The 26,452-nt window shown below is 43.3% G+C and overlaps 1 protein-coding gene across 9 annotated transcripts in view; it reads right to left on the reverse strand.

Annotated features, from left to right (window-relative positions):
- TPH2 (tryptophan hydroxylase 2) overlaps positions 1-26,452 on the reverse strand; it is an 89,328-nt gene that overhangs the window by 18,997 nt on the left and 43,879 nt on the right. For 6 of the 9 annotated variants that reach the window (XM_075057871.1, XM_075057870.1, XM_075057865.1 and 3 more), the window contains 4 exons: positions 19,549-19,682; positions 19,331-19,460; positions 1,951-2,128; positions 32-162 (listed from right to left, as the gene is read on the reverse strand). In XM_075057871.1, coding sequence (XP_074913972.1) covers positions 119-162; positions 1,951-2,128; positions 19,331-19,460; positions 19,549-19,682 — 486 coding nt within the window. In that variant the 3' untranslated portion in view covers positions 32-118. Of the gene's footprint in view, positions 1-31; positions 163-1,950; positions 2,129-3,493; positions 3,563-18,507; positions 19,461-19,548; positions 19,683-26,452 lie in introns of those variants that run through there. The other 3 variants (XM_075057872.1, XM_075057874.1, XM_075057873.1) reach the window with 3 other exon arrangements.

A 26,452-nucleotide genomic window follows, 5' to 3' on the forward strand; every position in this document is an offset into this window, starting at 1 on the left:
AAAAATATTCCAGATCTACGATGTCATTTACCTGCATTTGAAAACTACTCCCACTTCATGGCATTTGAACCACGTCTGTCTTCATAACAGAGACTTCCCATCTTCCACAGCAATACATTTAATTCTTTAGTGTTCTGGTGTCAGCAAGAACATTGTTTAAAACTGTTATGAAACATGTCAGTAAAACACATGCCCATTACATAAACTTATATGAATGCAGTGGAACTAAAAGCTGTGCTATTATGTTAATACTATTGAAAGTGCATATCTATATGTATACGTATATGTATAGATGTGTGTGTGAGTAGCTATATTGATACAGTAAGTGTATGTGTGAAATCCAGCCCACTGCTGTCAGTAGCAAAACTCCCTGTGGATCCAAAATTATATAGAACTTCACCTTATATATAATAAACAGATTTACAGGTATTCTAGCTGAGACTTTGAAGACCACCAGGAGGATTTGGCATCCAAATTCCATATGCAACTTCAAAAGTCTTTGCTTTGCTTTGAAAATTTGTGCCTGTGTAGTCAACTGCATTAATCAGTTGTCATATACAACTGCAGGTTGCTGTCAAATTATTGTTTATTAGCTGCAAATAATTGCATGTGCACATTCGTATGAACTTTATTTATGAAGTCGTTTTCTCAAGAAGCACACCTGTGGGTGCAAATGTACACATCCCATCCTGACAATTCAGTCCTTATCTTGTACCTGCTATTTAGTCCCTCAAAAAAACCCACAAAAACCAACCAAACAAAAAAGAATTAAAAAGCTTTTCCCCAGACTTCCCCTGGAGCAATATCCAAAATATACTGTTGGTTTTATCCCTGATGAAAATTTGAAATAAAACAAGCAAACCCTTCAGATGAACTCCCCAGGCCTGAGCAGATTTAGTTTAATTTGCCACAGTCCTTTGTGGAGCTGCTGTTCCAGGGAAAGCAGCAGGTCTTGATCTTGGGCTCTAACAGATGGCCCCAACAATATGACAGTAATAGCATCTGACATGTGTTGTTTCAATGATCTCTCTAACTCTCGGAGAAGTATGCAAGCATTACATACCGTGTGCTGCTTCAGATTGTTATTTTTGGCATGCTTCTGCTGGCATATGTTATGATGAACCATTCACAACATCTTACATTTCCATCATGAAATAAAGGGGAAATAAGAGAGTAGGTCCATAAGCCTATCATTTAACCTTGTTCCCAAGGTAACATTTCCTTTGCATATGGGTCAGCTCCACAGAAAACAAGACCCAAACTGCACTTTGAGCGATTAGCTGTATTGCAGGAAGTGGAGTCCCAGGGATGGTAAAGAGACAAGTTGATGGGAATATTTATGCCCGGCTCTCGGAGTGTTTTGCAGTGACACATAATCAGAGTTTTCTACAACATGTATTCAACGGTGGCAATCTACAATCTGAATGGTACCTGGTGATTAGGGAGCTGTGAGGAGCAGAATCAGAAGGCACTGAGTGCCCCACGGAGGTGGAGCTTTCCTGCTAATTGCCGGGGTAATTAAAACATCCCCTTTCAAGCCCAGAGGATTTTCTTAAGGAACTTGTGATTTTACTCATTGCCAGGTTTAACGAAACAGGATTTCAGGCAGTGAAATGCTTTCAGCTGCAAGCAGCAAAATCTAGCTAAAGCAGAAACATCAATGATTTTCACTGAGTGCAAGTCATTGAAATGTCTTAGCATCATAAACTACTCTTGATTGCTTTTTTCACAAACGAGCTGCTGCCAAATAGAGGACAGACGGCAACAGGGAAACCCATCTCAGCTGCTTTCCTCCTCAATTTGCAGTTACACCCCCTACCATTTTTCCCCTTAAAAGCTTATCTAGCTCCTCATAAAATTATTTATTGTTATTGCCATGTGGGTTGTTTATTCAGTCGATGAAGGACAGGCTCCGGCAGCCCTCCCTCCCCTATCCCTCCAGGCCCTTACCTCTCCTTGACTTCAGCCGACGCTGCCTTTTCCTCTGGCTCGGCTCAGCCTCGCTCGGCTCCTGTAGCCCCATCTCCCCTTCACAGTTCTGTACCTTTTTAACCGCCTCTTCTCCAGAGGTGCAGGGACTCCTTTTAGTGCATCTGAAGGGGCTCTTAAGCGGAGAGGTGTGAAAAAGCTACAGCACAGAGAGAAAGGTAAAAAAAATCATCGGGTTTGGTTGTTAGGATTCAAAGAAGAAAGCCAAACATTCTGCAGCACAGCCTTGAATTTTCCTCTACATGAGGAGGAACATTACATGTATTTGTAAGCTCCAGCACACAAAACTAAAGTATTTGCACCAGAAGCATTACAGAAGAGATGTTTCAGGAGTTATAGCCCCCGAAGGTGGCCACTTCTCTCTCACGCGGGCTACAGACCATGAGAGGGGCGTAGAAAAAATGGAAACTAAAAATGGAGAGTCCCATCCAAGTGACATGGAGAAGAGCTTCTGACCGCAGTGTATTGAAAACCCACTGGGAAAAGGGCAAGGGGAAAAGCAGGGAGGAGCGGGGAAGAGGAGCTCTTCTGCAAAAGCACCTGAGCAGGGAAGGAGCCACTGTGATGGAGTCAAGGCCAACCGCAGACTGGTGCTCTGTGGATCCGGGGCAGACAGAAGACTTCAGCCTCCACGGAGCCGTTGGGGCATCAGCGCCAATGCCAACATCTCCAGTTAGCAGCGCTCGGGATATTTACGCATAACGACTTGCACCGGTCTCCACGATGGCTCAGATTACTACAGCAGAAAGAGTGGGACAAGGCAGAAGGACAGTCTCAGCTGGCTCTGGGGAAAGATTTCCACCTTTGGCAACACACGAAGGGGCTGCCCTCCGGGGAGGTCGCGATGGGCGAGCCGGCCAGAGCTCCAGCTCCCGTTTGCTCTGCAGTCATCAGAGGGGCTCAGTCCATCACCCACAGGCAGAAGATGGCTTATGCCTTCTTCCTTTCTGTATCATAGCTCTTCTTTCCTGTGCTTTTCCTTCCCTGCATGCCCCTTCCAAACCTTCGGATAAAACACTCGGTAATAAAGCAAGTGGCACTGACATTGAGTGAAACCAAGGACTGTGAAGCTGGCACTTCACTGAGATGAATGGGGTGGAAAGGTTCGTGCTTTTCTGTTAAGGCTGTCTGCAGACTCAGACAGACAACATTACGTTAATTAGACTGTGGGAAGATGTTCTTGGCAAAGAAAATGGTTAGAAGTTCCCTTGATTTAACAGAAGCTTAGATTTGGTACTCTATGATACAGTCACGCCAGTCTTGTTAACTCAACAAATAGCTGGGTCTTGGATACAAGGAAGTTATTTTACACGTAATTACAGAGAAAACCTGTAATTTCTCCCTAAATAAAAGGAACTTTTCCAGACAGCTCCAATCCATGCTCTTGTCTTTACAGTTCAGTACTCATTTAAGAGCAGTTCTAGTCTGAGGATTATCTTTGCAGAAAATAGCACAGTCAGACTCCATATTTACAATTTTTCCAGAGACTTCCAGATCAACTCACCTTGCTAAAAGTAACAAGACCATAATTTCTTTCTCCTAGACTACTTGTCCTCCAAACTCAGCCTGGAACCTAAAATTCAAAAAAGCCTATTGTAGCTTTGGTTATCTACTATCTCAGGAATCATCAGTAATAGCGATCTAAAACATAGTCAGGAGTTTTAACCATCTTAGTCATTGCTGCAGTGCCCCCAGGGTACGCAGGAAGACTACAGCCAACCTGTAGGTCCTTTCTGTGCAGACACAACAGTGGTCCCGCTGTCACTGTGCTGCCGCTCGCCTGTTGGCACACGCGGTGCCTGCCGTATCAACGGCCATGCTCTTTTTGCCTAACCCTCAAAATAAAGGGTTACCCCTTCCTCCCTTATTCCTGGCTGGTTCACCCAGCTGCCAGACTGCCAATACCTCCATGAAACAACATACAGATTTTTTTTTAATATTTTTTTTTAAATCAGGGTAATGTAGTTTTTATGCTAATTCAAATTCCCACTGTACCTCTGGGAGGTATACTCTAAGCAGAGGTAGCTAAGCTAAAGGAAAAGAAGTAAAACCTAACACCAAGCTTCATCTTGCCCCTTCCAGTTCTTGATGCACAGAGCCAGAGTTCTTGGGAGAGATGGACCATGCATTGATGGATGGGATGTCCAGCCCAGATGAGAGGTGCTGGGCTCCCTTCTTTAGGCAGAAGAGCTCTTATACCTTTAGTCACCTCTGCTTCCAGCTGGCTACTGCATTTTGGAAGAAGAGGGAGGGGACTTTCCCTGCCTAAGTTTTAAAAGGGAAAGATCACACACTCCTAATTTTGTGAAATTAGTCCTGCTGGTTCCAATCAACTTGTTCCTGGCTTTCAGGAGACTTGCTCAGGGAAATGCCTGAGTGGAAATCACAGTTGGACTTAGGCAGTCGCCTAGTCCAGACAATGGCACTTTGGGGTCTTTCCAGAGATTTAGGCACTGGGAAATGCCAGAGTCAAGACTTGTGGCACTTAAGGAATTCAAATACCTCTAGGGTGTAAGCGGGAAAGGAGCTGGCATTTTCCATGCTTTTCGACTTAGGTGTCTACATTTTGCCTAAACTACACTTTCACACCCTCTGTTTTGGCACTGATGCCTAAATTCAGGAAAAGACCTGTAGAAGACACAGATGCTCTCCCACCAACTGGCTACCACTTCAGCCTGATGTCAATGCTGGTGATGTTAAGGTCAACAGTAAGTGCCTCTCCGTTCCGTAATGAGACGGATACTTTATTCCGTGCCTGGTGAAAGCTAGAGAACAGGCAAGATCAGGCTGGTGGAAGATGAAAATGTTACTGGGAGAAGCAATCAAGGAACATTATAAACAACCTTTGGATAGAAGGAGCATTACTTTGGTTTGCAAGCAGGAGGCCTGGTTAGATGCCCAGCAGCACCTGACAATCATGTAGCTGCATTAGCTGGCATGGGGTCTCTTGACTCCAGCTGGTCAGGAGCTTGTAAAATGACTGTCCATTACATTTATTACCTCCTGATTATTCTATTTACAACACGCTCTCCCCAGGGAGTCCCCTGGAGCTCCCCAGACGAGCTGCTGCAGAATCACCAACTGCAGCAGTTGTACTGTGGAGGCTCCTACTGTAAGCACACGCCTTGGGCATTCAAGAATCTGTGCTGGCAAGCTGTTAGTTTTCACCTATAATTACCAAAATGGCTTGGGATCTGCCTGTCTGTGAGACACTTCTCTCCCCAGGTGATCAGACTGTCACAGTGGCACTCAGCGGATGCACTCAAGCTGTCGCCTCGCCAATTTAAGGAAGAGCAGGACCTGCTTGCAGTGATTTTGCTGAAGAGGGCTTCAAGCTTTGAGATATTTTCCCTTAGCTTGAACAGAAAGGTAAAATTCCCTGGAATCTCTTGACTTTTACAAGTACTCCAGAAAATCTGACAAAGCTTTTGCAGTGATGATAGCAGTGGTAAAGAGGGAGCATGCAATCAGTATTTGTGAGTTGGACAGATTATTGTTTATCTACATTTTGTTATTCAGCACTTAGTCTGTAAATAAAAAGGACACCACTGGATTATGCATCCAAATCGGCAAAAATGAAGGACTGATTCTTTTTTGAGAACTTTAAAGAGAGTGGGGGAGGAAGGGAACATAGGCCACTGAAAGAAACAAATCAAATTAACAGTAAGATTTGCACTGCCAAAGCGATTTTACGTTTCGGAGTGGGACACAAGAGCCCTCCACATTTTCATTAATAAAAGAACTCATGACCTACTATTTCCAAACAATCCGCCCCCAGTGTTCAGCTCAAACACCCAAACTATCAACACTGTGGGAACAAAAAATGTAGCTTGAGCTTAATTTGGTTCCTTTGTAAAGCACCACACATCTTAGCCTGATATTCATTTTCCCTACAACTCTCTACCTCATTTACATTCACATGCCAATATACCTGCTATCAAATTTGCTCACACCATTTCCTTGTAGACCCCAAGAGCTGAGCATAGAAAGTTAATGTTGGTAGTTTAATGCCTTGAGAGGGAGAATTAAAAGCTGTTCTCCTGGCATCAAATTAACCCCAGCTTGTTTGAATATAAAGTATATAGCAAGGGGTGAGTCCCTTGATCCTTATCAGATGGGTGAAATATGCTCACATGTACAGAGATTGAGATTAGCATGAATTTACATAAAACAATAGACTTGTGTGGAAGAGTGGGCTGTGTGAGGGAATACAAGCACACATCCCCTGCCCATCGGCAATCACTATTCAGTAGGAACGGTCACGTTTGTTCCATGTGATGGAAGAACAGCAGATTAACTGACTGTGTTTTGACACTGATTTTGGAACAGATCCTTGAAATTAGCTGAAGTCTAGATAATGGGGTCAAAGAGATTGAGGCTATGAACTTACTGACTCCAGATAATAATTTTCCCAGTTTTTACCCCATCCATAAAGCCATATCCTTGGTGTATGTCCTACTTCACCGCCTCCAGAAGTTCAGGAGAATGAGGTCTGTGTCTCTCTGGAAGCTGCCCTAACCCAAGAGACTTCCAACACCCTCAGAGCAGGGCAAAGTGACCTGGCCTTTGGACTTTGACACCCAAAGTGCTAAGAAAATTCTTCGGATCTTAGTCCACAATGGGAGGATCTTCACAGGATTTCTTTGCTGAGACATAGGGGCTGTTAGAGTCTTAACTCAAAGCTGCAGCTCACTCTCAGGAATAAGCCAGCAATAGGCTTACAAACTAAATGAGCTACAAGTTGCTGCCTTCTTTTGCAAAATTGCATTCCTCCATGCAAAAGATTGTTTTACTTTACATGCTTAAGTTTGCTTTAGCCCATCTATGGGAGATCAGAGGAGATCTTACTCTGTCAGGCACAGAGCTTACTGGTTAATAATCAGTGATTAATGTCTCAAGCAGAAGCATGGAAGATGGTCATAGAAGAAAACATTAAGCAGACAGCACTGTGGTTCCTACCACAAAAATAAGATGCAATCTGTAACAGTATCCACATTTGGCTTGGAAAGAGATGGCAGAGCTTCTGATGGCACCATTATTACAAAGTATTAGCAGCATTTGTGAAATGTCCCAGTCACAGTGTCTCAGCACGGTTGAGGCTGGAAGGGGCACCTGGAGATTGTCTCGTCCGACTCCCAGATCAGAGCAGGATCAACCAGAGCAAGTTGCTCAAGGCTGGGTCTTTCCAGGTTTTGAGTGCCTCTAAGGTCACAACCTCTCCACAACCTCTCAGGACAACACGTGCAAGTGTCTGACCACCCTCACAGTAAAAACGTTCAAGTTCCATCTCCTGTACAGTTTGTGCCCATTCTCATCACTGGGCACCCCTGAGAGGAGTCTGCTCCTTCTTCTTATCCCCATCTCCCATCAGGCATGCATACCGATCGATAAATTCCCCCAGAGCCTTCTCTTCTCGCGTCCTCCCAACCTCTCCTCGGCCAACACATACTCCAGCCCATCACTGTGTACCGATCCCACAGCAGCGTCACCCCTGTGAACAAGCACAAGATCATTTGGCAATGCCGCCGTCTCCGTTTCTGTTACGCTCACCCCGTGTCCTGCAACACCGGCCGGTCCAGCCCTCAGTGCCCCTGCCCTGTGCGGGGTCTCCCCGCTCCCTGAGATGGGTTTCCTTCCTCCTCCTCCTCCTCCCTCTGGGACCACGCGGCTGCCAGCCAGCAAAGCAAGTGTCATGGTTTAACCCCAGCCAGCAACTAAGCCCCACGCAGCCGCTCACTCACTCCCCCCATCCAGTGGGATGGGGGAGAAAATAGGGAAAAAGAAGTAAAACTCGTGGGTTGAGATAAGAATGGTTTAATAGAACAGAAAAGAAGAAACTAATAATGATAATGATAACACTAATAAAATGACAACAGTAGTAATAAAAGGATTGGAATGTACAAATGATGCGCAGGGCAATTGCTCACCACCCGGCGACCGACACCCCGCCAGTCCCCAAGCGGCGATTCCCTGCCCCCCCTTCCCAGTTCCTATCCTAGATGTGATGTCCCATGGTATGGAATACACCGTTGGCCAGTTGGGGTCAGCTGCCCTGGCTGTGTCCTGTGCCAACTTCTTGTGCCCCTCCAGCTTTCTTGCTGGCTGGGCATGAGAAGCTGAAAAATCTTTGACTATCATCTAAACGCTACTGAGCAACATCAACATTCTTCTCATACTGAACTCAAAACATAGCACTGTACCAGCTACTGGGAAGACAATTAACTCCATCCCAGCTGAAACCAGGACAGCAGATCTGTCACCTCAGCAGGGTCGGTGAGTGCTGGGAGACACCCTGCGCCGGAGTATGAGAGCATCCACGGGAGAGGGAGGAGAGGAGAAGAAAGTCCTGGTGCCACCCTGTGCTACGGCACCTAGGACGGGTGTAAAACCCGGCCTCTCCTTCCATGCCAAAACCAGCACACCAGACCAGACAGGGAGCAGGATCTACACCACCACCCACCCTTCCGCGGGTATGGCTGCATTCGATGGTTTCACAAAACCACGATACAGCCCGCGGCTCTCCCTCCTCACGCTCCTGCACACGCTTCAGCCCGGGGATGTCACTCGGACAAATATTTTCCTGGCCTTGCCCCGAGCGAGCCACTGACCTCCAGGGACTCCCACCGGGAGAGCCCACACGCGCAGCCCGAGGATGGGAACCGCTCCTTGTCACCGGCGGTTCCCTCCGGTGAATTACCCCCCTTTAACACAGCAGCTGTGATTTTTTCAGGATTATATAAACAACGCCTGTCTCCTTAACTATCGAAGTTCCAATCTAGCCCCTCATCACCATACTTTCTGGGCTGTAATTATAACATTATTAACGGTTATCCATCCTCTGTGAAGTAAAGTAATCTTGACTACACCAGTTAATCAATACTTGGACAAATGAACTGAGCTTTTCCCTGGGCTAGGACAAGTAATTGTAATTATGAGATGTGATCAGCTGGTGCAGTACGGTTACTAACACATGCATCTGGCAGAGGAGTGAAGTTTTAAATATCTATCAAAAGGCTCTGGTTTCACAGAGACAGTATTTCTTTAAGTCTAGTTAAGCACTTGTCAGAAACCATTAGCTTTAGCTAATTCCTCCTTCTGAGGAATGACAAGCAAGAGTCCAGTGGACTGACTATCGAGATCCCTTGCTGGCACCGTTGTCCATCTGTCCGTGTGAGCGCTGAGCAGAAGGCATCGCATGCGCAGCAAGGTCACAGGGCAACAAAGGGAAAAGCATCAGAAGGCAGAGTGGATACGGACCAAAGAAAGCAGTAATTTACTGCAAGTCTTGAACACTTTGAGGCATCTGGTAGTCAATATGGGTTAGTTACGTTATGTTTGCTCTGCTTTCTGCATGAGAACCACACGTGCAACTTCACAGAACCCTGGGCAGCAATTACAACATAGGAGACCATGGAAAAATCTGCTTGAAAAATAATCTGGCCTCTTTTTAATTTACGCATACAAACATACACACACCAAAAAATAAAAGTTCAACTGTATTGCCTAACTGAGGAGCCATGCACAAGATTAATTAAGGCAAATGGTAATTTAAACACAGAAGGGAAGGAGGGCAATAAAATACCAGTTTGCTTGTTTGCTTTAATCTTCTAAAAAGACTAGAATAGGTTAGGGTTTGGTTTGGGCTTTACAGATCCCAGTACTGGGAAATGTCCAACAGCGAAGGACACGTGCAGGCTGAAAGCACTTAGGCAAATTTATAAAGTAGATGTCCTGTCTGTCATCTTACCATGAAACATTTTTCAGAAATCAGCAAGAAATAAAGGTCCTTTCTACAGTAGCAAAGATGAAGCCGTCTTCTAAAAGGGAAACACAAGTCACCTTTCACCACGTTGTAGTGCCACAGGCAACTGAAAATAAGCTTACAAGAGGGAATCACGGGGAGCAAATGCTATCTACAACAACTTCTAGGTGAGAGGGCCAGGGAGGCTGGAAGTGGAGCAGTCATTCTCTTCAACTTGGTGGTGCTAGAAAGGGAAGATTTCTGTTTGCACCACTTGCTTACCAACAGAGGGAAAACATTTTTTCCCAGTTTGTGGTTTCTTTCCGTTATGCTATGCCCAGTAGAAAGCAGAAACTCAGGAATTCAACGGAATCCAGACAAATCTGCTGTAGCTCCCCAGTCACAGCAAATTCTGCCCAGACTTACTTTAAGAGAGCCCTGGGACCACCATGGTCTATACTTCTTAGCTCAAAGAGTTACCTAACTGCCAAGGACCATCACAGCCTGGTAACTTTTCGGGCAGATTCCTCCTGCTCCTCCAGATATGTGATTTATTCCAGAGCTAACCAAAATGGAAGGTTTCACTTAGTTTCAGACCACTGCCAAGGTTTGCCTGGACCTTACTAAGGTCAGAAAGATACGGGGTGAGAGCCATCCAACAGAAGGAAGATACGTAGTGATGCTACATTTGCAGTAACTACCAAGGCTAACTTTACAGAGAAAAGCACTCACAGGTTGCATTTCATATCATCCTCCTCATGGGACAAGTTTGCCCCTATTGCCCGGTATTCACTCCTGCAATCCAAAGGGAACACTGCATTTCTCTGTTGTAGAGGGAGCAGATTAATTGTACCACTGCAAATCCCAGCCATGAAGTCAGTACTGCTGGCTTGCCCAGCAAACCCAGGCCAAGCGTACTGCTTCCAGAAATGGCAGCAGTAAAATCACCCACAGACTCAGCAGACATTTAACCAGGCACATCTATCCCAGTGTCACTGAGAGAGGTAGCCCTGGAACTGAGGATTCTTTTCCTACGCAAGGACAAAGGTACTGGCACTTAGGATTTAAAACAAACTAAGAAAAAAGGGTATTTTTTTTCCTTAATATGCTAAGATTAGGTAACTCCAACTCTTCTGCTACTGATAATCTTAAATGCCTCTCCCCTACCGAAGTCATGTAGGCTGGTTTTGTCTAACCTTCTGCCCCTTTTCCATTGCATCTATAGGAAAAAGGCAGATACTTTCCCTCTGCTGTGCAGAGTTCCCCCTTGGGTCTCCAGGAACAATGTGCCAAATGGGTGCTGTGAAATTCACGCTCTTCAGTTGCGCTGAAGCCACTGACAGGTTCCGTTACCAACAAGGCACGTCCCCTCTGCTGCCCACCTTACCTCCTCAGCGAGATCCTAGATTTCTGCACCCACATTGACTGCTGCTGCTGCCATCAATTTAAGCAGCTCTCAGACTAAAAGCATTTTTAGCATCAACTTTATACTCATTGTTTATGGTGAGCATAAGGGTTGGACTCAGATTCTCCCGTGAAGTGACAGTCTCATCACCATCTAAGCAGGAGGGGCTGCAACAAGTAAGTGCTGCTACTGACTTCTAACTTTTTTGTATTTTAGCTATGTAATTTGAAATAAGACTCCTAAACCCTCAACTATGCAGGCTGTTACCCTTATTAATAGCTTTCATAGCCATCTTTATAGCCATCGCCTTCTTCCACCCAACCCGCTGACTCTCACTGGATTTTAAAAGCTCTACTGAATTTATACTTTGGGACAGGGATCGCCCCTTTACAATGTATTTGTCCAGAATCTCCTTCCAAATAGCCCCGATAAGCACTAATGTACCATAAATAGTCAATATTAACAAGTGACTAATTACGCTCTTCTGGCAGGCTGGTCCTAGATTTTCCGCACCCAAACATTCTGACCCCACAAGCAAGAAATGTATGCAGTCAGGGCTGGCTCACAAACATTTCCAGATTAAAACCTGAAACTCCTTATAGTCCAAGTGATTTCTATTCTCAATAAAACTGGGGTTAAAGGCAGAAGAAATGTCATCCTGTCTTGTAAAGCAGCTTAGCACATTTACCAAATGCCTCTGGGAGAAGCATCCCGTTTTCACCAGAGCTTTATGTGGCCAATTCAGCTGTAACAGTTCAAGCTACTGTACTATCGACAATTTGACAAGTGGACTCAAACAGGAAATGTTTTGTGATTTCCTTTCGGAAACCTGGATGGGGAAAACATTAAATAGAAATTGAAAACTGAGCTCCCTTGGCATTTTTCTTCTGGACCTATTTTCCCAGGGAATTTAACTTCATTTTTAGAGGAGTGTTCCAATAGACCGCTGGAAAGATAACAATTGCTTCATTTCCCTTCCCTCCAGCCTTAAACAACCAGGATTTATACAGTTATTTTTATTCTTTTCAGATACCGCAGCCTTGCCTGTTTATAAAATGTAAGAGGTAGACAGATAATTGTACTATTTCACTAGTAAACAGGGAGCTGAATATGAAACTGAGCTCAGAATTGGAAACCCTGTCAGAGTGTTGGTGAATCATTGTATGAAACAAATTGTTCACTTTCTGTTCAGTCCATTAGCTACAAGGATGGAAAGAATTGCTCTCACAACGCATAATGCTGCAATTTCCTATATTCACTCAGCACTTCCCCTTTCCCGTCTGCAAATCAGAGGCACTACATTTGAGATTTAATTTGCTCCCTCTAACCACGTTTTCATTCCCAACTCTGACAAACCAAGCTATCGCTCAGTGAAAAAGCAACAGCTTTTACATAGCATTCATTAATACAGCGCTCTTCCTCTCCTTTGGAAATAAGGTAATGGCAGGAAAACACAGAGAATTATATCGAGGCCTCTGTGCCTATCCAGCTGCAAACAGCCTCACTTTTGGTTCTCTTGAGCTTTTTGAGATGGCATATCAAAACTCAATCCACACGAACCCCGTGTCATTTATATGCCAGATTTTGTGCCGACGTTGCGATGAGAAAATCAGTACTCGCCTACAGGTACCACGCGGTTGCCCATGCCCTTCCCTCGTGTTTGTGAGGCTGGGGGAGCTGCGGACATTTTTAACAGTGCCCAAGCATCGGGCTTCCTAAGCAAGCTCTTTAAAGCGATTTTGCCTCTGAAACGGGGCAAGGAAGATTGTATCGGTACAACCACTAGCACGGGCCAAGAGTCTTCCCTCGGATGCAGGAACGGTGCTGACCAACACTGGGAAGAAGCAATGAGATCTCGGAAAAGACCAGACCTCGTTGCCTCTGCATCTTCTGCGCGCTGCATTTTTGTTCTGGAGATAACATTGCAAAAGAGGCTTTTAAAAAAATGCCTGCAAATGAAATAAGGAACAGGCCTTGCGTGCCCAACTTAGGGCTCTAGCTCCTGCTCCAGCAGACGCAGATCTATCTCAGAAAACAGTGGCTGAATCGAGACCTGAAGGTAAAATGCAGCCTTTCCATCCAACAACTATGAAATCTATTTTGAGCTACTTCTAACTGAACTGACTGGCACTGGCACTAAAATGCCTTTTCGAACATGTGCTGGTTTTGCAGCAGTTGAGATTTTGACTCCCCAGTTCCCATCTGATGTGAGACGCTTGCTTTTTCATAATTTTACCTGCAAGTGATCTATCAGGTGTAATCATTAAAAGGGAATTCAACCAAATTGATCCTCCAGACAAACTCTGCTAGAGTGGCAAATCCACTGTGTGCATAACCTTAAACTCATTTACCATTAACTGGCCTTATTCACATCTCTGAGGTTAGCAACTCGCTACATGGAGGGATGGTGAGGGAGGGTAGCATTTTAGGTGTACCCATCAGTTGTCAAGCCCTGGGAAATGACAGCATCATGTCTTCAGCATTACTCTACTTTCATATAGAGTAGCAAGACTGGGTAGGGAGTTTGGTGGCAATAAGAAAAGCTTGAGGCAGAAAGAGCTAAGAACCTCAACCATTCCATAATTAACATCTCTCTTTATAATCCTTATGGAAAAATAAAATAGTAACACATTTCAAAAGGTATTTTGCAAAAGAAATAGAAAACAAAACTGATTTAATAGGAAATAAAAGTGATGCTGGTCTCAAATCACCCACTTCATCTCCTGCAGGGAGGCAGGGCTGTTTGGCTCTGGAGTGCTTTATTGCTGCTCTGTTATCAGAACTGTATTCACACTGGAGCTCATGCAGAACCCAGTGGTGTAGGCGTATTTGGGTTGTATTTCAGGTCGTGTGCCGGTTTAACACAGACTGAAATCTACCTCCTGCTGCTCTGCAAACTCAATTCTTTTCCTCCAAAGGTGGAGCATGGCAACAGCAGCTTCTTCTCCATTATTTTTCTGGACATTTGAAACTTCTGACTACATTAAAAAAATGTCCACCTGAATATCCATCACCCACTTGCATTTTAAAGTACGTGACTATGTAACCCATTTCACACTTATTCCACCTGAATAGTCCACTCCAGGCCAAATCCCAAGTAGAAGCCAGCACTTATTTTTAGTGTCACCTTAACATCTCAGCAGTCGGCAAAGAAATACGAATTCTTACTCTAAGGTGTTGGAGGACCTTCTTAAACTAAATGTAGTTGTTGCAAAATGTTTTGAATAGACATCACTGAATTCTGATTATTTTGTGTTTACTTACCTTTTCTCTCAGACCAGTACCAAAATGAAACAACACAGGTTTCATGGAGTATTTCAACTGAGGACATTATTTAGCCTCCAAGCTCAGTTAAGTTACAGGAAATTGCCAATAACGATGCCAAGGACATCTCCACAGCCTTCACTATGTCAACTAGAGGGACTCATTACTAATAAATATTTGCTAGTATAACCAGAATCTATTAGCTCCATGTCTCAAATGTACTTTGAAGCCCAGAAGAGGAATCTGTCACTATTGACCTATTCTTCACTGAGAAAGCAAGTATTTGTCTGTGAAACATGTCCAGACTTCAAGTGACTGATACCACAGAGCACAGCCATTATATAACAATACCACAATTATTCCCTTTGCAAATTATTTGGAAATACGACAATGGTTCCTACTGAGATAGAAGGGAAGCTGCCATATTTCTAAAAAGGTATAGACTGTCCTGCTGAAACAAGAAGAGAAGCGTCCAGGTTTGGTGGAAAGCTGATTTCCTGAATAGAAGAGCGTTGCATTGATCCTTACCTGGCCCTTAATGTAACACTGGGCTGAGCAGCAGGTGTGGTCCCCACGTTCCCTGGCCAGCTACATCAGGGGTCAAAATCAAAGCTCCCTTCTGGACTACACCAGTGGGTTTCTTTCCCTTGGAAAGCAGAGGAGTTAGGGAGAACAGGCTGCTCTGTGCACAGATTTCAGCAAGACACAAGGTTGAGGTGTGGCTGGAGCACTCAAGCTCAGGAGCTTGGAAGAGCTCCAGGTTCTCCAGATTGTTCAAGGGAGCACAGTCTTCCTGACAGCCCAAATGCAGGCACAGATAGGATGAAAAATGCATTTCTATTTTGTTTATAAAGTTGAGCAGCTTTAAACCTTGTTTACAAAAAGGACAAATGCTGGTTGCTCACAATCAGTCTTCTGCCTCTGGGGCACTAGCAGGTAACTCGCACACAGAGCTCTCTCAAACAGCCTATGAAGTTAAAATTGAGCACCATAGTCAGCATTTAAGGCTACACTCCACTATGGATCCTATTCATTCCCTAAGGGAAGACAGAAAGATGAAGAACCACTCTTTAGGGTTGGTCAAAGAATGAAGGAGGAGGCAGAAGTGCAGGTGAGGTACAAATGCTCCACAGCGGTGGTTGTTGACCTTTACTGCTTTTGTGAGGTGGCTGGAGCCCTTTCATGAGCAGGCTGAAGCCTCTTCCAGGCAGTCGTTCTAAGGGACTTCAAGACATTGTATAGCTTCTCCTCTGGCTTAAGTCAGGACCGACTGTGCTACTATCATTCCTGAGAGATGGCAGCCTAACCTGTTCTCTTAAAAACTGATGGAGGCTCTGCTGTCTCCCATGTTTCACTGTTACATAACTTAATGCTCCTTTCCTTGCAATTTAAGTCCATTAGTTCTCGAGGCCAGAGAACAGTGTGTCCCTTCCGTTTCTGCAGCTATTTCTGTGTGTTTGAAAAAGGTTATCACACCTCCCCTCAGTCTCCTCTACTCCAAACTAAGCAATCCCAGCTTCCCAGTTCATCACACAGAAGCCAGGCTGCTGCTGGCTGGTGATAGCTTTCAGTAACTGCTGACTGGGCTGGATTTGTACCAGCAGCCTGTAGGTGAAAGCCTTCAGCAGCTTTAGCTCTCTCAGCCAGGCTGTCCTTTCAAAGATGTGAAACTTTCTTCTGTAATCCATTACAGCGTATCAGTAAATATACATTACAGTACAGTGAATTTCTGGAATTTTCTCCATCACATTAGGATATCATAACAAGAAGAAAGGAAAACACACCTTATTTCGTGAAAGTGTACTAAAGGGCTAAACTTAAAACAGGCTTCTAAACAGGTCTCGAAGAGTAGAGAGGGAAAACGTAATGTATTGCGTTAACACCTTCCCCACTCCATCCCCTCTACCAAACAAATGAAACAAAATGCACGAACCATGTCTTGGTTTGCAAATGAAACTTGGTATTTGTATGTGCTGCAATGTCTCGGAGTGTTGTTTTTCATTTTAGACTTTGCATGGTAGTAAACAGTGCAATGCTTTACATTCATTAAGCTCGGGCCCATTTACTCTGTGCAGGCAAAGCAAGTGCATATATCTCAGACCCATAAAGCATCAGTTCAGAATTACACAGGAAATAAATGAGCCTAAGCCAGAAGTCCAATTTCCAGAGTCCAGCTCACTAAAGCTAAACAAGCACCTTAGATAAATATGGCCTATTTTAAATGAAATGTTAGTGTAATTTGATAACTGTCAATAATTCCCTCATTATGCCTAAATGAGCTTGTCATCCAAGGAGATTGCTGCATGGCTGATCTTAATTTGCTAATAAAAACCGTAGAGAAGAATTTCAGCTAAGCTGGAACTATTTGATTCATAAAAGTGCAACAGTGCACTTTTTAAAGCATTCCTTCCCAGTCCTGGCTCCTGACTGGCTGAAGCCCAAAGCCAGTTTGCTCTGCAGCCTGTAAGAAGGCAGCTTTGCTACGTAAGAACAATGAGCGATTGTCTCTCTAAATCACTATTATTCCTTAGCCCATTATATTTAATTTATTTTTAATCATGTTGTATAATAGAAATAAAATCATTGGATTAAGCATATATCTAGCAGCAGGAGCCCATTATCCTTTGACAATGTTCTGTTTCATTGACATTACATCTTCATTGTAGACAGTTTCCTTGCCATCATTAGTCCTAAAATGACTATTGGATTTCAAGGGTTTCTCCCTAATCCATAATAAGATTTACTTGCTAACAGCACAAAACAAAACAAAGATATGCTTCTATTGTTTTACTGCTGTGGAATTCTTATTTTAAGCTATTCAGAAAAGTCAAGAATAAATCCAGATATTATAAGTATTTAAGTTTTCCTGTGTAATTCTGATTCAAGGGAAAGCCTCAGTAACTTTGTACGCTTTGGATCTTTGTTACTCATTGTGGCTTTATTTTACTTAAGCAAGCAACAATACTGTGTCAGTTCTTGCACTGAGTAAGATCTACTATTCCTTGCACAGTAAGTTTTTCAGACCAGTTAAAGCAAATCTCAGTAAAGTCCATTTTCTCCCCAAAGTGCTATGAGGGGTTCATCAGATCCCATGGGAATAAAGATGGAGAAACCTCCATGCCAAGGTTGCCAGCGATTCCTCTGTGATAAGTGCTAGCTAACAGAGTCAGCACTAATGTTGGGAAGTTAAAAACTCCTCCGGCATGCTGATCCCCATGGGATAATTCAACAGCTCTTCATCTGTACCAACGGCAGTCACAGTTAAATCTAAAACCCGATTTTTCCACACCCTATTAACAGCAGCATTAGAATGCAGCAGGGACCATGCAGAGAAAAGAGAGTTTTCTGTTATCTCATAGTTATCTTTGAGGAGGTGGCAGATTTTCCTGTGAAAATTATCCTTATAGATTGCCTCTTATTTAAGGATATGCTGGTACTATCAAGTGGTGCTCTTTTTATGCTGAAATTGCTAGCAACACTTAAGAGTATTTGCATGACTCTTTCAGCTGGGAGAGCAGCTTCAATAGATATCTATTTTCCATATATGTAGAGAAGCTATGACACCTTCACCCATACTGACATGATCTGCATAAGCCATGTGGTTTCCATTAAGAAGGGTCCATACAATATAGTCAACTGTCCATTATCTTGGCTAATAGGAGAATAGAATAACCTAGATAAAGGAAAGACATGCATAATTATTGCTTCCAGATAAGAGCCGGCTCAAGTATTTCTGCACTGTGCTCCCCAGACAGAGCTTGTACTTCTGTCAGAGCTTGCTAACTTCGAGTTTATTAACTCAGGCATTACCTGCATCCATCTGGTACAAGCTAGGCAGCTTGGGTGTCTCTATGATTTAATCACCCCACAAGTAATCTACTAACTGATAATCATCTTGGCTATAATTAAATAACAACTTCCATATTCACCCTTTCATATGTGCTGATACTGATACAGTGTAGATCCAGTCATGCATGGCCACATCAAGGTTGAATGTGGCATAATGGGGAAAGGCAAATTATGCATGAAATGCAAGAGGAGTACGTTCAAAAGACAAGGGAACACGGAAGGCACACAATGATGTAGAAGGGCTTTATATTCACATCTAACAACCCGGAATTAACACAAGCACTTCCTCTCTTCTTCCCAGATAGCCCTCGCAGAGGAAGTATGCTCAGGACTGTCACAGGCAACACATGCATGAACTAGAACTACCTTTCTACATGAATAGTCAGAAGCTTGGCGGTTTTTTATTGTGTTGCAATTACTCAGCCATGTTGAACATTTGTCAGCTGTGAGTTCTCATAATCTGTAATCTCCACAGACCTTTTAGTACTGATACATAGCCTTCCCGATCTCAGCACTGGTATATAAATTGTATTGTTCAGTCACAAGAGACGCTCAGTTCTGTTACAGATATATGGGCAAAACATTGTCTTCACCACTATAGAAAGAAATACAGATTCTCTTACAAAGAAAATGAAAATGTTGCAAATAATTTTTTCTGGATTCTTATGGGAGGAAAGGGATTATAAAGAAATAAACTCAGACTTAATGAAATCAGCAACACCATTTCTTATACATTGAGGTGAATCATCTCATGGAAACAAAACCATTGCCAGGCAAGTTTTTAATGGTGTACTTATACATGACATTGTGCTGAGGAATTGATGATTATATTCTGCCACATTCCATGTTGCATTTACGAATTAGCGTTGCCTTGGTTTGTCTGGACATTACAATTAGACAGAGCTACACAATGATGCAAGCTACAGGCCAAGCTGTAAAGGGAAAATTGATGGGTTTCAGAAGTTAGCCATATCATGTGATGTTACTAGACTGGCTACAGAAAAAGCAACTGACAGCAAATCACAGTACCACACATATCAAATCCCTAAATATCTGTTCATTTTGCTTAAAGCATCACATACAGTGTTTAGATCGCTGCGGAGGTCCTGGACAACATTTTCTATACTCCTGGTATCCTTCAGAATCTCAATGCTTTGCGTATATGGGTTGAAATACACAGAGAAGGGACGATTGATTGATTTGGCAAAGTCCCTGAAAGAAAAAAGAAAATTAACACTTCTCTTTTTTCAACCGCTAAAGAAGAGAAAATTAGATTTTTGAGTCAAGGGAAATAATTTACCTCATCTTTTCTTTGGCTTCTTCAAAACTTTCTGAAACAAAGTAAGCTTCCTGGAAAGTAGTGATAAGGCATTCTTGCAAACAGGTTGTCTTTGGATCGAATGTTTTCACATTGGCCTTGTCAGAGAGAGCATGCTGCAAAACACAGCACAGGATCTGTTAAACTGTATTTTGATACTGCTGTGTATCTATACAACTGTTCATATATACAGCTTTTGTATCGCTGTGCTGTATGTTTTCCATTAGTTGGTAACCTCTCTTGTTTTACATACAGTGGTTTTTCAGCTTGAACAGAATATATCATCTGTTACTTAAAAAAGCTCTTTTTATGAGAGTAATTTTTTTTCAAAAAATTATTAAAATAATAAAGAGGAGATTAGAAATGCACCTGCCACATAGGCATACAGACCTAAATCTTCAGCCAGAAACAGCAAAGTCATCATGTCCCCAAAATGTCACTTAACTGGCAGAATTGATCATCATCTTGGTGGGTGAATTGAGTTTGACCAAACCATTCATATAATCTGTGCTCTACATTTTCAGGCCAAAATCATATACTCTTTTCCTGACAGTGGGTTTAAGAGTGAAACTATGCATCTGAAAACCCATTAAATAATGCCCATTTATTGGGTGCTGATGAAATGCATTATCCTTCTGCCACGTACACCTGAGCAATAATGCTCCATATAGTACTGCAAGGAAAAAATAACCAAACACGCATAGACAAGTACAGAGCAGACACTAGGAAGATGAGGCATCAAATGCTGCTACTCAGATAAGAGTTTCCCGATTAGTCTTTCTCTTTATGTGACTGGCACAAAGCACTAGAAAGGACACAGAGGTTTCAAAACTGAATATCAGGTACTGAGACATTTACCAACACAATCTTTTTCTAGCTCCCCCTTCCACTTGAATACTTGTGTTAGCTTTTGGATCTACCTTAACTTTTAAAGCATGTGTATTTTCATTCTCAGTGCTCTGTACAGAAGTACCAGGTAAGGAAGAAGAGCATATTTAGGTCAACTTTCAACCTTCTTTAGTCCCCTAATATCTATCCATAGTGAAGATGTGCATGTAAAGCATAGAGAAATGACAGGGAGGGAGCAGATCCCTGACGTCCGAAGGTGCCTCTTATTTCTTTACTTTCTTTCTGCACGGACATTCTTTATAGCAGGGTAAGGTATTAACCTTAAGGTATTCACCACACCTTTTATCTGAGCTCTTGCTTATGCTCATTCCTAAACCCCTGTGAAAGGCTGCGAAAATATCACACTAGCTCTCAACCTGCAGTCTCCAAATAACAGGACATAAAACTGGAACAAGTACCTCTTCCTCCCACCTCCTCTCTCTCCAAAAATAAATACATGAAAAAATAATGCATGGAATCTTAAAATGTCAGGCAATTAACTTTCTTCAGTACATGTATCTTTTCCTTCTCACAAGTTTTGCTGTTTCTAGCCAGTCATCAGTTAAACAGGTTTGAAAACAAAAATCAAAACTGGTCTGTCTTAACCAGCATCCTCTTTGAAATGGATTTCAGGAATAGGCTCACCTTATTAGGCCCCTGACTATATCCCTGCTGTCACTTTCTCCTTGCAGAGCCATAATGTGGTTGAGTGCCTGTAAATTTAGGCGTTTACCTTCTTCCATCTAAATGAATTTGGTTTTCTTGACTGGGAATTATAATACGCTCCCTGGAAGGCTAACTACAGATAAAAACACCTCCTCTTAAGGTGCCTTTGTACTTCCAGGTGAGACTTGATGCCTCAAATGTCTAAAGCACGTTTTCAACCTCTGAGTGCACTGAGTGAAGTCCCGTGCAGGGAATCAAGAGGGTGATATGGGCCACATTTTCTTAGGAACTGAATCAGTAGGTGACCACTTCTGGCTCATGAATTCTTTCCTGCACTGTGACAGCTTCAACAGAAAGGGTGACAGTGTTGTCCTCTCCTCTTTGCCACCCACTAACAGCTTCTGCTGGGCCAGGCCTACTCCTTGGGATTTAGCCATCAGAGGCAAGAAGGGAGTCAGCCTGTGGCTCCCACCCTGCGAACAACTGCTCTAATCACCAAGCCCTGATTTTATAAAAGGGGAGAGTTTAAAGAGAAGCAAAAGCTAATTCTTTATCACAGTGGATGTCACCTGGGGAAGCCTTTCTGATTATTTTACTCAGATTATCTTTATGAAATGACTCCTGCTTTCTGGATCCCAGTTTATGTATGAGCAGAGCTGCTGCTTCACAAAACAACTCTGCAGAGACTGGGATGCACAGACAGCAGGAAACACACAACCTGGAAACAGAGGGTTAAGAATTGAGACATATCTCCAGAGTTAGGTAATGGCTGATCTGTTATTCTTAGGATTGCAGTTTGGGAATGAAGTGCCTAAATCTTGATGAATTCCCACCCCAGATACCCATCTGCTTTCTAGGATGGTCTTTTGGCTCTTGGATCAAGTAGGCATTGTCATGGCTACCAAAGCAATGGGAAACATCTCAGCAAATCTGGATGGTGTTTTCAAATTCTGCAGCCTGGCATCTGTAACATCTACTATCGAGTTGATATGTTGACACCAGCAGTGCCAGAGTTCAGCAACCAAACTGAGCCTGCAGACAAACCTTCAGACAGACCATAAACTGTCTAGTGTGGACTAGGATGGTCAGGACACTGACTCAAAGCTGAACTAGAGTTTTTTGCAGAAACATTTCAGTGCTCTAAAATGTTGGTCCTTGGCACCCTCAACATTATGAAGTACAGAATCTCAACAAAAAAACTTCCTCTGGTGAGTCCAAAAGCTTTCAAGCTCAGGCCTGTATTTTTTTTTAACAAGTGCTATTCACTTATATTTTGGTTGGACATTCAGTTCTTCAGTGAACTCAGATGAGTAAGTATCCAATATGGATTTCTCCATCAGAAACCTCTTCAGTTATGGACCTCCAATGAGATGTCAAGGCTAACAATCATATGGGAAATAGCTTTTGGTCAAATAGAGCATCTTACCATCCCGTGGATTTGTGATAACTGTCTCTAGTGGCCCATTCATACAAATTGTACTGCTTATGCAAATACAGCTATTGGCAATTCTCCTTTAGTTCAAGAAACAAGAGTTTGGAGTGAAACTTCCAAATGAGTCACCACTGATTCCCAGGAAAAGCGGCAGCATCAGACAACTAGACAGCTTAAGAATTAGACAACTACCCATATTGGAAATAAGCATAACACTAAAAAAAAGCCTCCACTCCCTGCTAGATCAAAGGTTAAGAGAGTGATTGAGGTACCTAACCACAGGTCTCTAGGGTCTAGGATGTCAGATGTATCTGTACAGGGATGAAAGATACAGCAACAAGACCTAAAGAAGACTTAGACATTTCTGGAGTAGCAGCTGGAGAGCTGGTCAGATATACTGGAGCATCCCAGATGGCACCAGCATTTACACTGAGCAACTGTGAATCATTTTTTTGCCTCAGTCTTCACCCCTAAGTGCTCCAGCTACACCGCCCAAGATGCAGAAGGCAAAGGCAGGGACGGGGAGAACAAAGAACTGCCCACTGTAGGAGAAGATGAGGTTCAAGACCATCTAAGGAACCTTAAGGTGCACAAGTCCACAGGACCTGATGAGATTTATCTGCAGGTCCTGAGGGAGCTGGCAGATAAAGTGGCTAAGCCACTATCCATTGTATTTGAGAAGTCGTGGCCGTCCAGGAAGTTCCCACTGACTGGAAAAGGGAAAAAAGAAAGACCCGGGGAACTACAGGCCAGTCAGTCTCACTTCTGTGCCCGGCAAGATTATGTAGCAGATACTCCTGGAAACTATGCTGAGGCACAGGAAAAATAAGGAGGTGACTGGTGACAGCCAACATGGGCAACTAGGGGCAAATCGTGCCTGACAAATCTGGTGTCCTTTTAAGACAGGGTTACAGCATTGGTGAATAAGGGAAGAACAATGGACATCATCTACCTGGATGTGTGCAAAGCATTTGACACTGTCCCGCATGACATCGTTGTCTCTAAATTGGAGAGAGGTGGATTTGATGGATGGACCACTCGGTGGATAAGGAATTGGTTGGATGGTCGCACTCAAAGAGTTGCAGTCAATGGCTCGATGTCCGAGTAGAGAGCAGTGACAAGTGGCATTCCTCAGGGGTCGGTATTGGGACTTGCTCTGTTTAAAATCTTTGTTGGCAACATGGACATGGGATTGAGTGCACCCTCTGCAAATTCGCCAACAAAACCAAGCTGTGGTCCACACGCTGGAGAGAAGGGATGCCATCCAGAAGGACCTTGACAGGCTTGAGAGGTGCGCCCGTGCAAATCTCATGAAGTTCAACAAGGCCAAGTGCAAGGTCCTGCAGATGCGTCAGGGCAACCCCTGATATCAATACAGGCTGGTGGATGAAGGGATTGAAAGCAGCCCTGTGGGGAAGGACTTGGGGGTGTCGGTTGATAAGTTCAACATGACCTGGCAATGTGCACTTGCAGCCCAGAAAGCCAACCATACCCTGGGCTGCATCAAAAGAAACGTGGCCAGCAGGTTGAGGGAGGGGATTCTCCCCCTCTACTCCACTCTCATGAGACCCCACCTGCAGTACTGCGTCTGGGGCCCTCAACATAAGGACGACATGGACCTCTTGGAGCAAGTCCAGAGGAGGGCCATGAAGACGATCAGAGGGATGGAGCACCTCTCTTGTGAGGACAGGCTGAGAGAGTTGGGGTTGTTCAGCCTGGAGAAGAGAAGGCTCTGGGGAGACCTTACAGCAGCCTGCCAGTACCTAAAGGGGGCCTGCAAGAAAGCCAGAGAGGGAGTTTTTACAAGGGCACGCAGTGACAGGAGGAAGGGTAACGGTTTTAAACTGAAAGAGGGTAGATTTAGATTAGATGCAAGTAAGAAGTTCTTCACTGTGAGGGTGGTGAGGCACTGGCACAGGTTGCCCAGAGAAGCTGTGGCTGCCCCATCCCTGGAAGTGCTCAGGGCCAGGTTGGATGGGGATTGGAGCAACCTGGTCTAGTGGAAGGTGTCCCTGTTATTCCAGGGTGGGAGGTGGGGGAACACAGTCTTGGAAAACCTGCTCTTAAATGTTTTTCTGCTTATCTACAACATAGGTTGCAAATCTGACAGTGTCCTGATTTTACTAGAAGTTTTTTTATTTCATCAGTATAATTTTATATATTGTTTAGACAAATAAGGAAAAGAATCTCTATTTTAAAAAAGCACTAAAATAAGCATCTGGGATCCAGGAGTTGTTTTCTCCATTGTCTTCATCCTCTTCAGAAAACAGAGCCAAAACTTGTGTTTTAATCTTTTTGGTTATAAAGGCTAATGCTGGTTCTTCTTAACATAAATTACCATTAAAACAAAATATGACTAGATATTGTATTTGACTTTAAAAATCTATGCAGAAGGATTTGAAGTCTACCTCTCTGTTAAATATAGAAGCATATAACAGGGATATATATGACTTGATCTATAGCCAACTGAAGTTGATAGGAGACTCCTTTAATGAAAGAGTTCAAGAGAGCATCATACAAAGTAAATGGATTAAAGTTTCCAAATACATTTGGACTGCCTTTTAGAAATAGTTTTAATAATTGAAATGTACATTATTTCGGCCTTATCTCTAAGCTCCAAATATATACTGTGTAATATGTTAGCTAGAGTTAACCTGACTATATTAGGCAGAACATTTTATAACTACTTACTGTATTATTTGTTTCCCCCTAGGCTTCATTTTTAATCTTTCCTTTGTTGTTATTTTGTTTTGCTTTTTTAATTTTTTTGCTTGATGCTTCCATAGCTTGCACATCAGGACTTGCATTTTTCAGTATCCGAAATTTGAAGCCTAAATACTGAGTGGGGAAAAAGACTTGAAGGGAATCCTATATTGATAGGCTGGTGCCCACATTTCTCTAGCTTTTATAGTTCTTTGTTGCTAAAGCTGTTGACCAGATTTGCAGAGTAGAGCAGTGTGATATAGAAACAGGGATGACTGAACAAACCATTCACTCATCTGAAAGGCCCAAATACTGCTGGCCACTTCCACCCTGCAAATAGTCCAACTCATTTATTTCTAGAAATTTCTAGAATTTACACATAAAATTGGCCACTGTTTTGTTTTCTGTGAATACTGCTGCATTGGAAAGAGAGCTGATAGGGAGGGCAGCTGGAGAAAGGCTTTTCTTCTTGCTGACAAAAGCATATTAATATCAAATGCCTGTAAAGTCAAGGTAGAAAATTCAACACTGAAACAAGATCTACCTTCCTAGTAACAAGGATAAATAAGTATTTGAACTTATTCATAGGAGAGACTATGGGCCCACAGTCGCCATTGTCTTAAGAATGGCAGTAGTTATCTCTGAAACGACTTCTTCACTCTGACCCCTATGAGAAGTATAGGTGTCACACACATGAGGGTCAGACTTCATGGCCATGCAGTCTGAGTCTCCTATTCATCCCCACTCACCACAGAAATAGATGGTATTGTTGTCATCATTTTCAGAGCAATTGCTGCCATCCATTAGGATTTCAGTTACAATTGGGATACTGATATCATCAGGAACTCAACTACAGTCTATTATATTCGCATTATCTTTCAGACACTTTCAGGTCAAGAAAGAAATTCCCCCCCCCCCCTCAATGGGTGCTAGAAGATAATGGTGGAGGTAAGAGAGGTTGCTTTCCCAGGAAACATCAGAGACCGGCAACAGCTTGATGCAAGGCTGTGCACCAATGTCATGAGTGCCCAGACACTCTCCTTCCTAAGCACCTGCCTGATGTATGAAGACGCACACTCATTGCCAGGTTTCTGGTCTAGAAACAGCTTCTCCCATGGTCAGATTAGCAGAAAACTTAGCAGGTTTTTGCACTTTTTTCCTTACCTTTTAACTTCTTTTCCACCCTGGAGCACAGTC

Source organism: Buteo buteo, chromosome 26 (genome assembly GCF_964188355.1).
Source record: "Buteo buteo chromosome 26, bButBut1.hap1.1, whole genome shotgun sequence".
Classification (NCBI taxonomy): domain Eukaryota; kingdom Metazoa; phylum Chordata; class Aves; order Accipitriformes; family Accipitridae; genus Buteo; species Buteo buteo.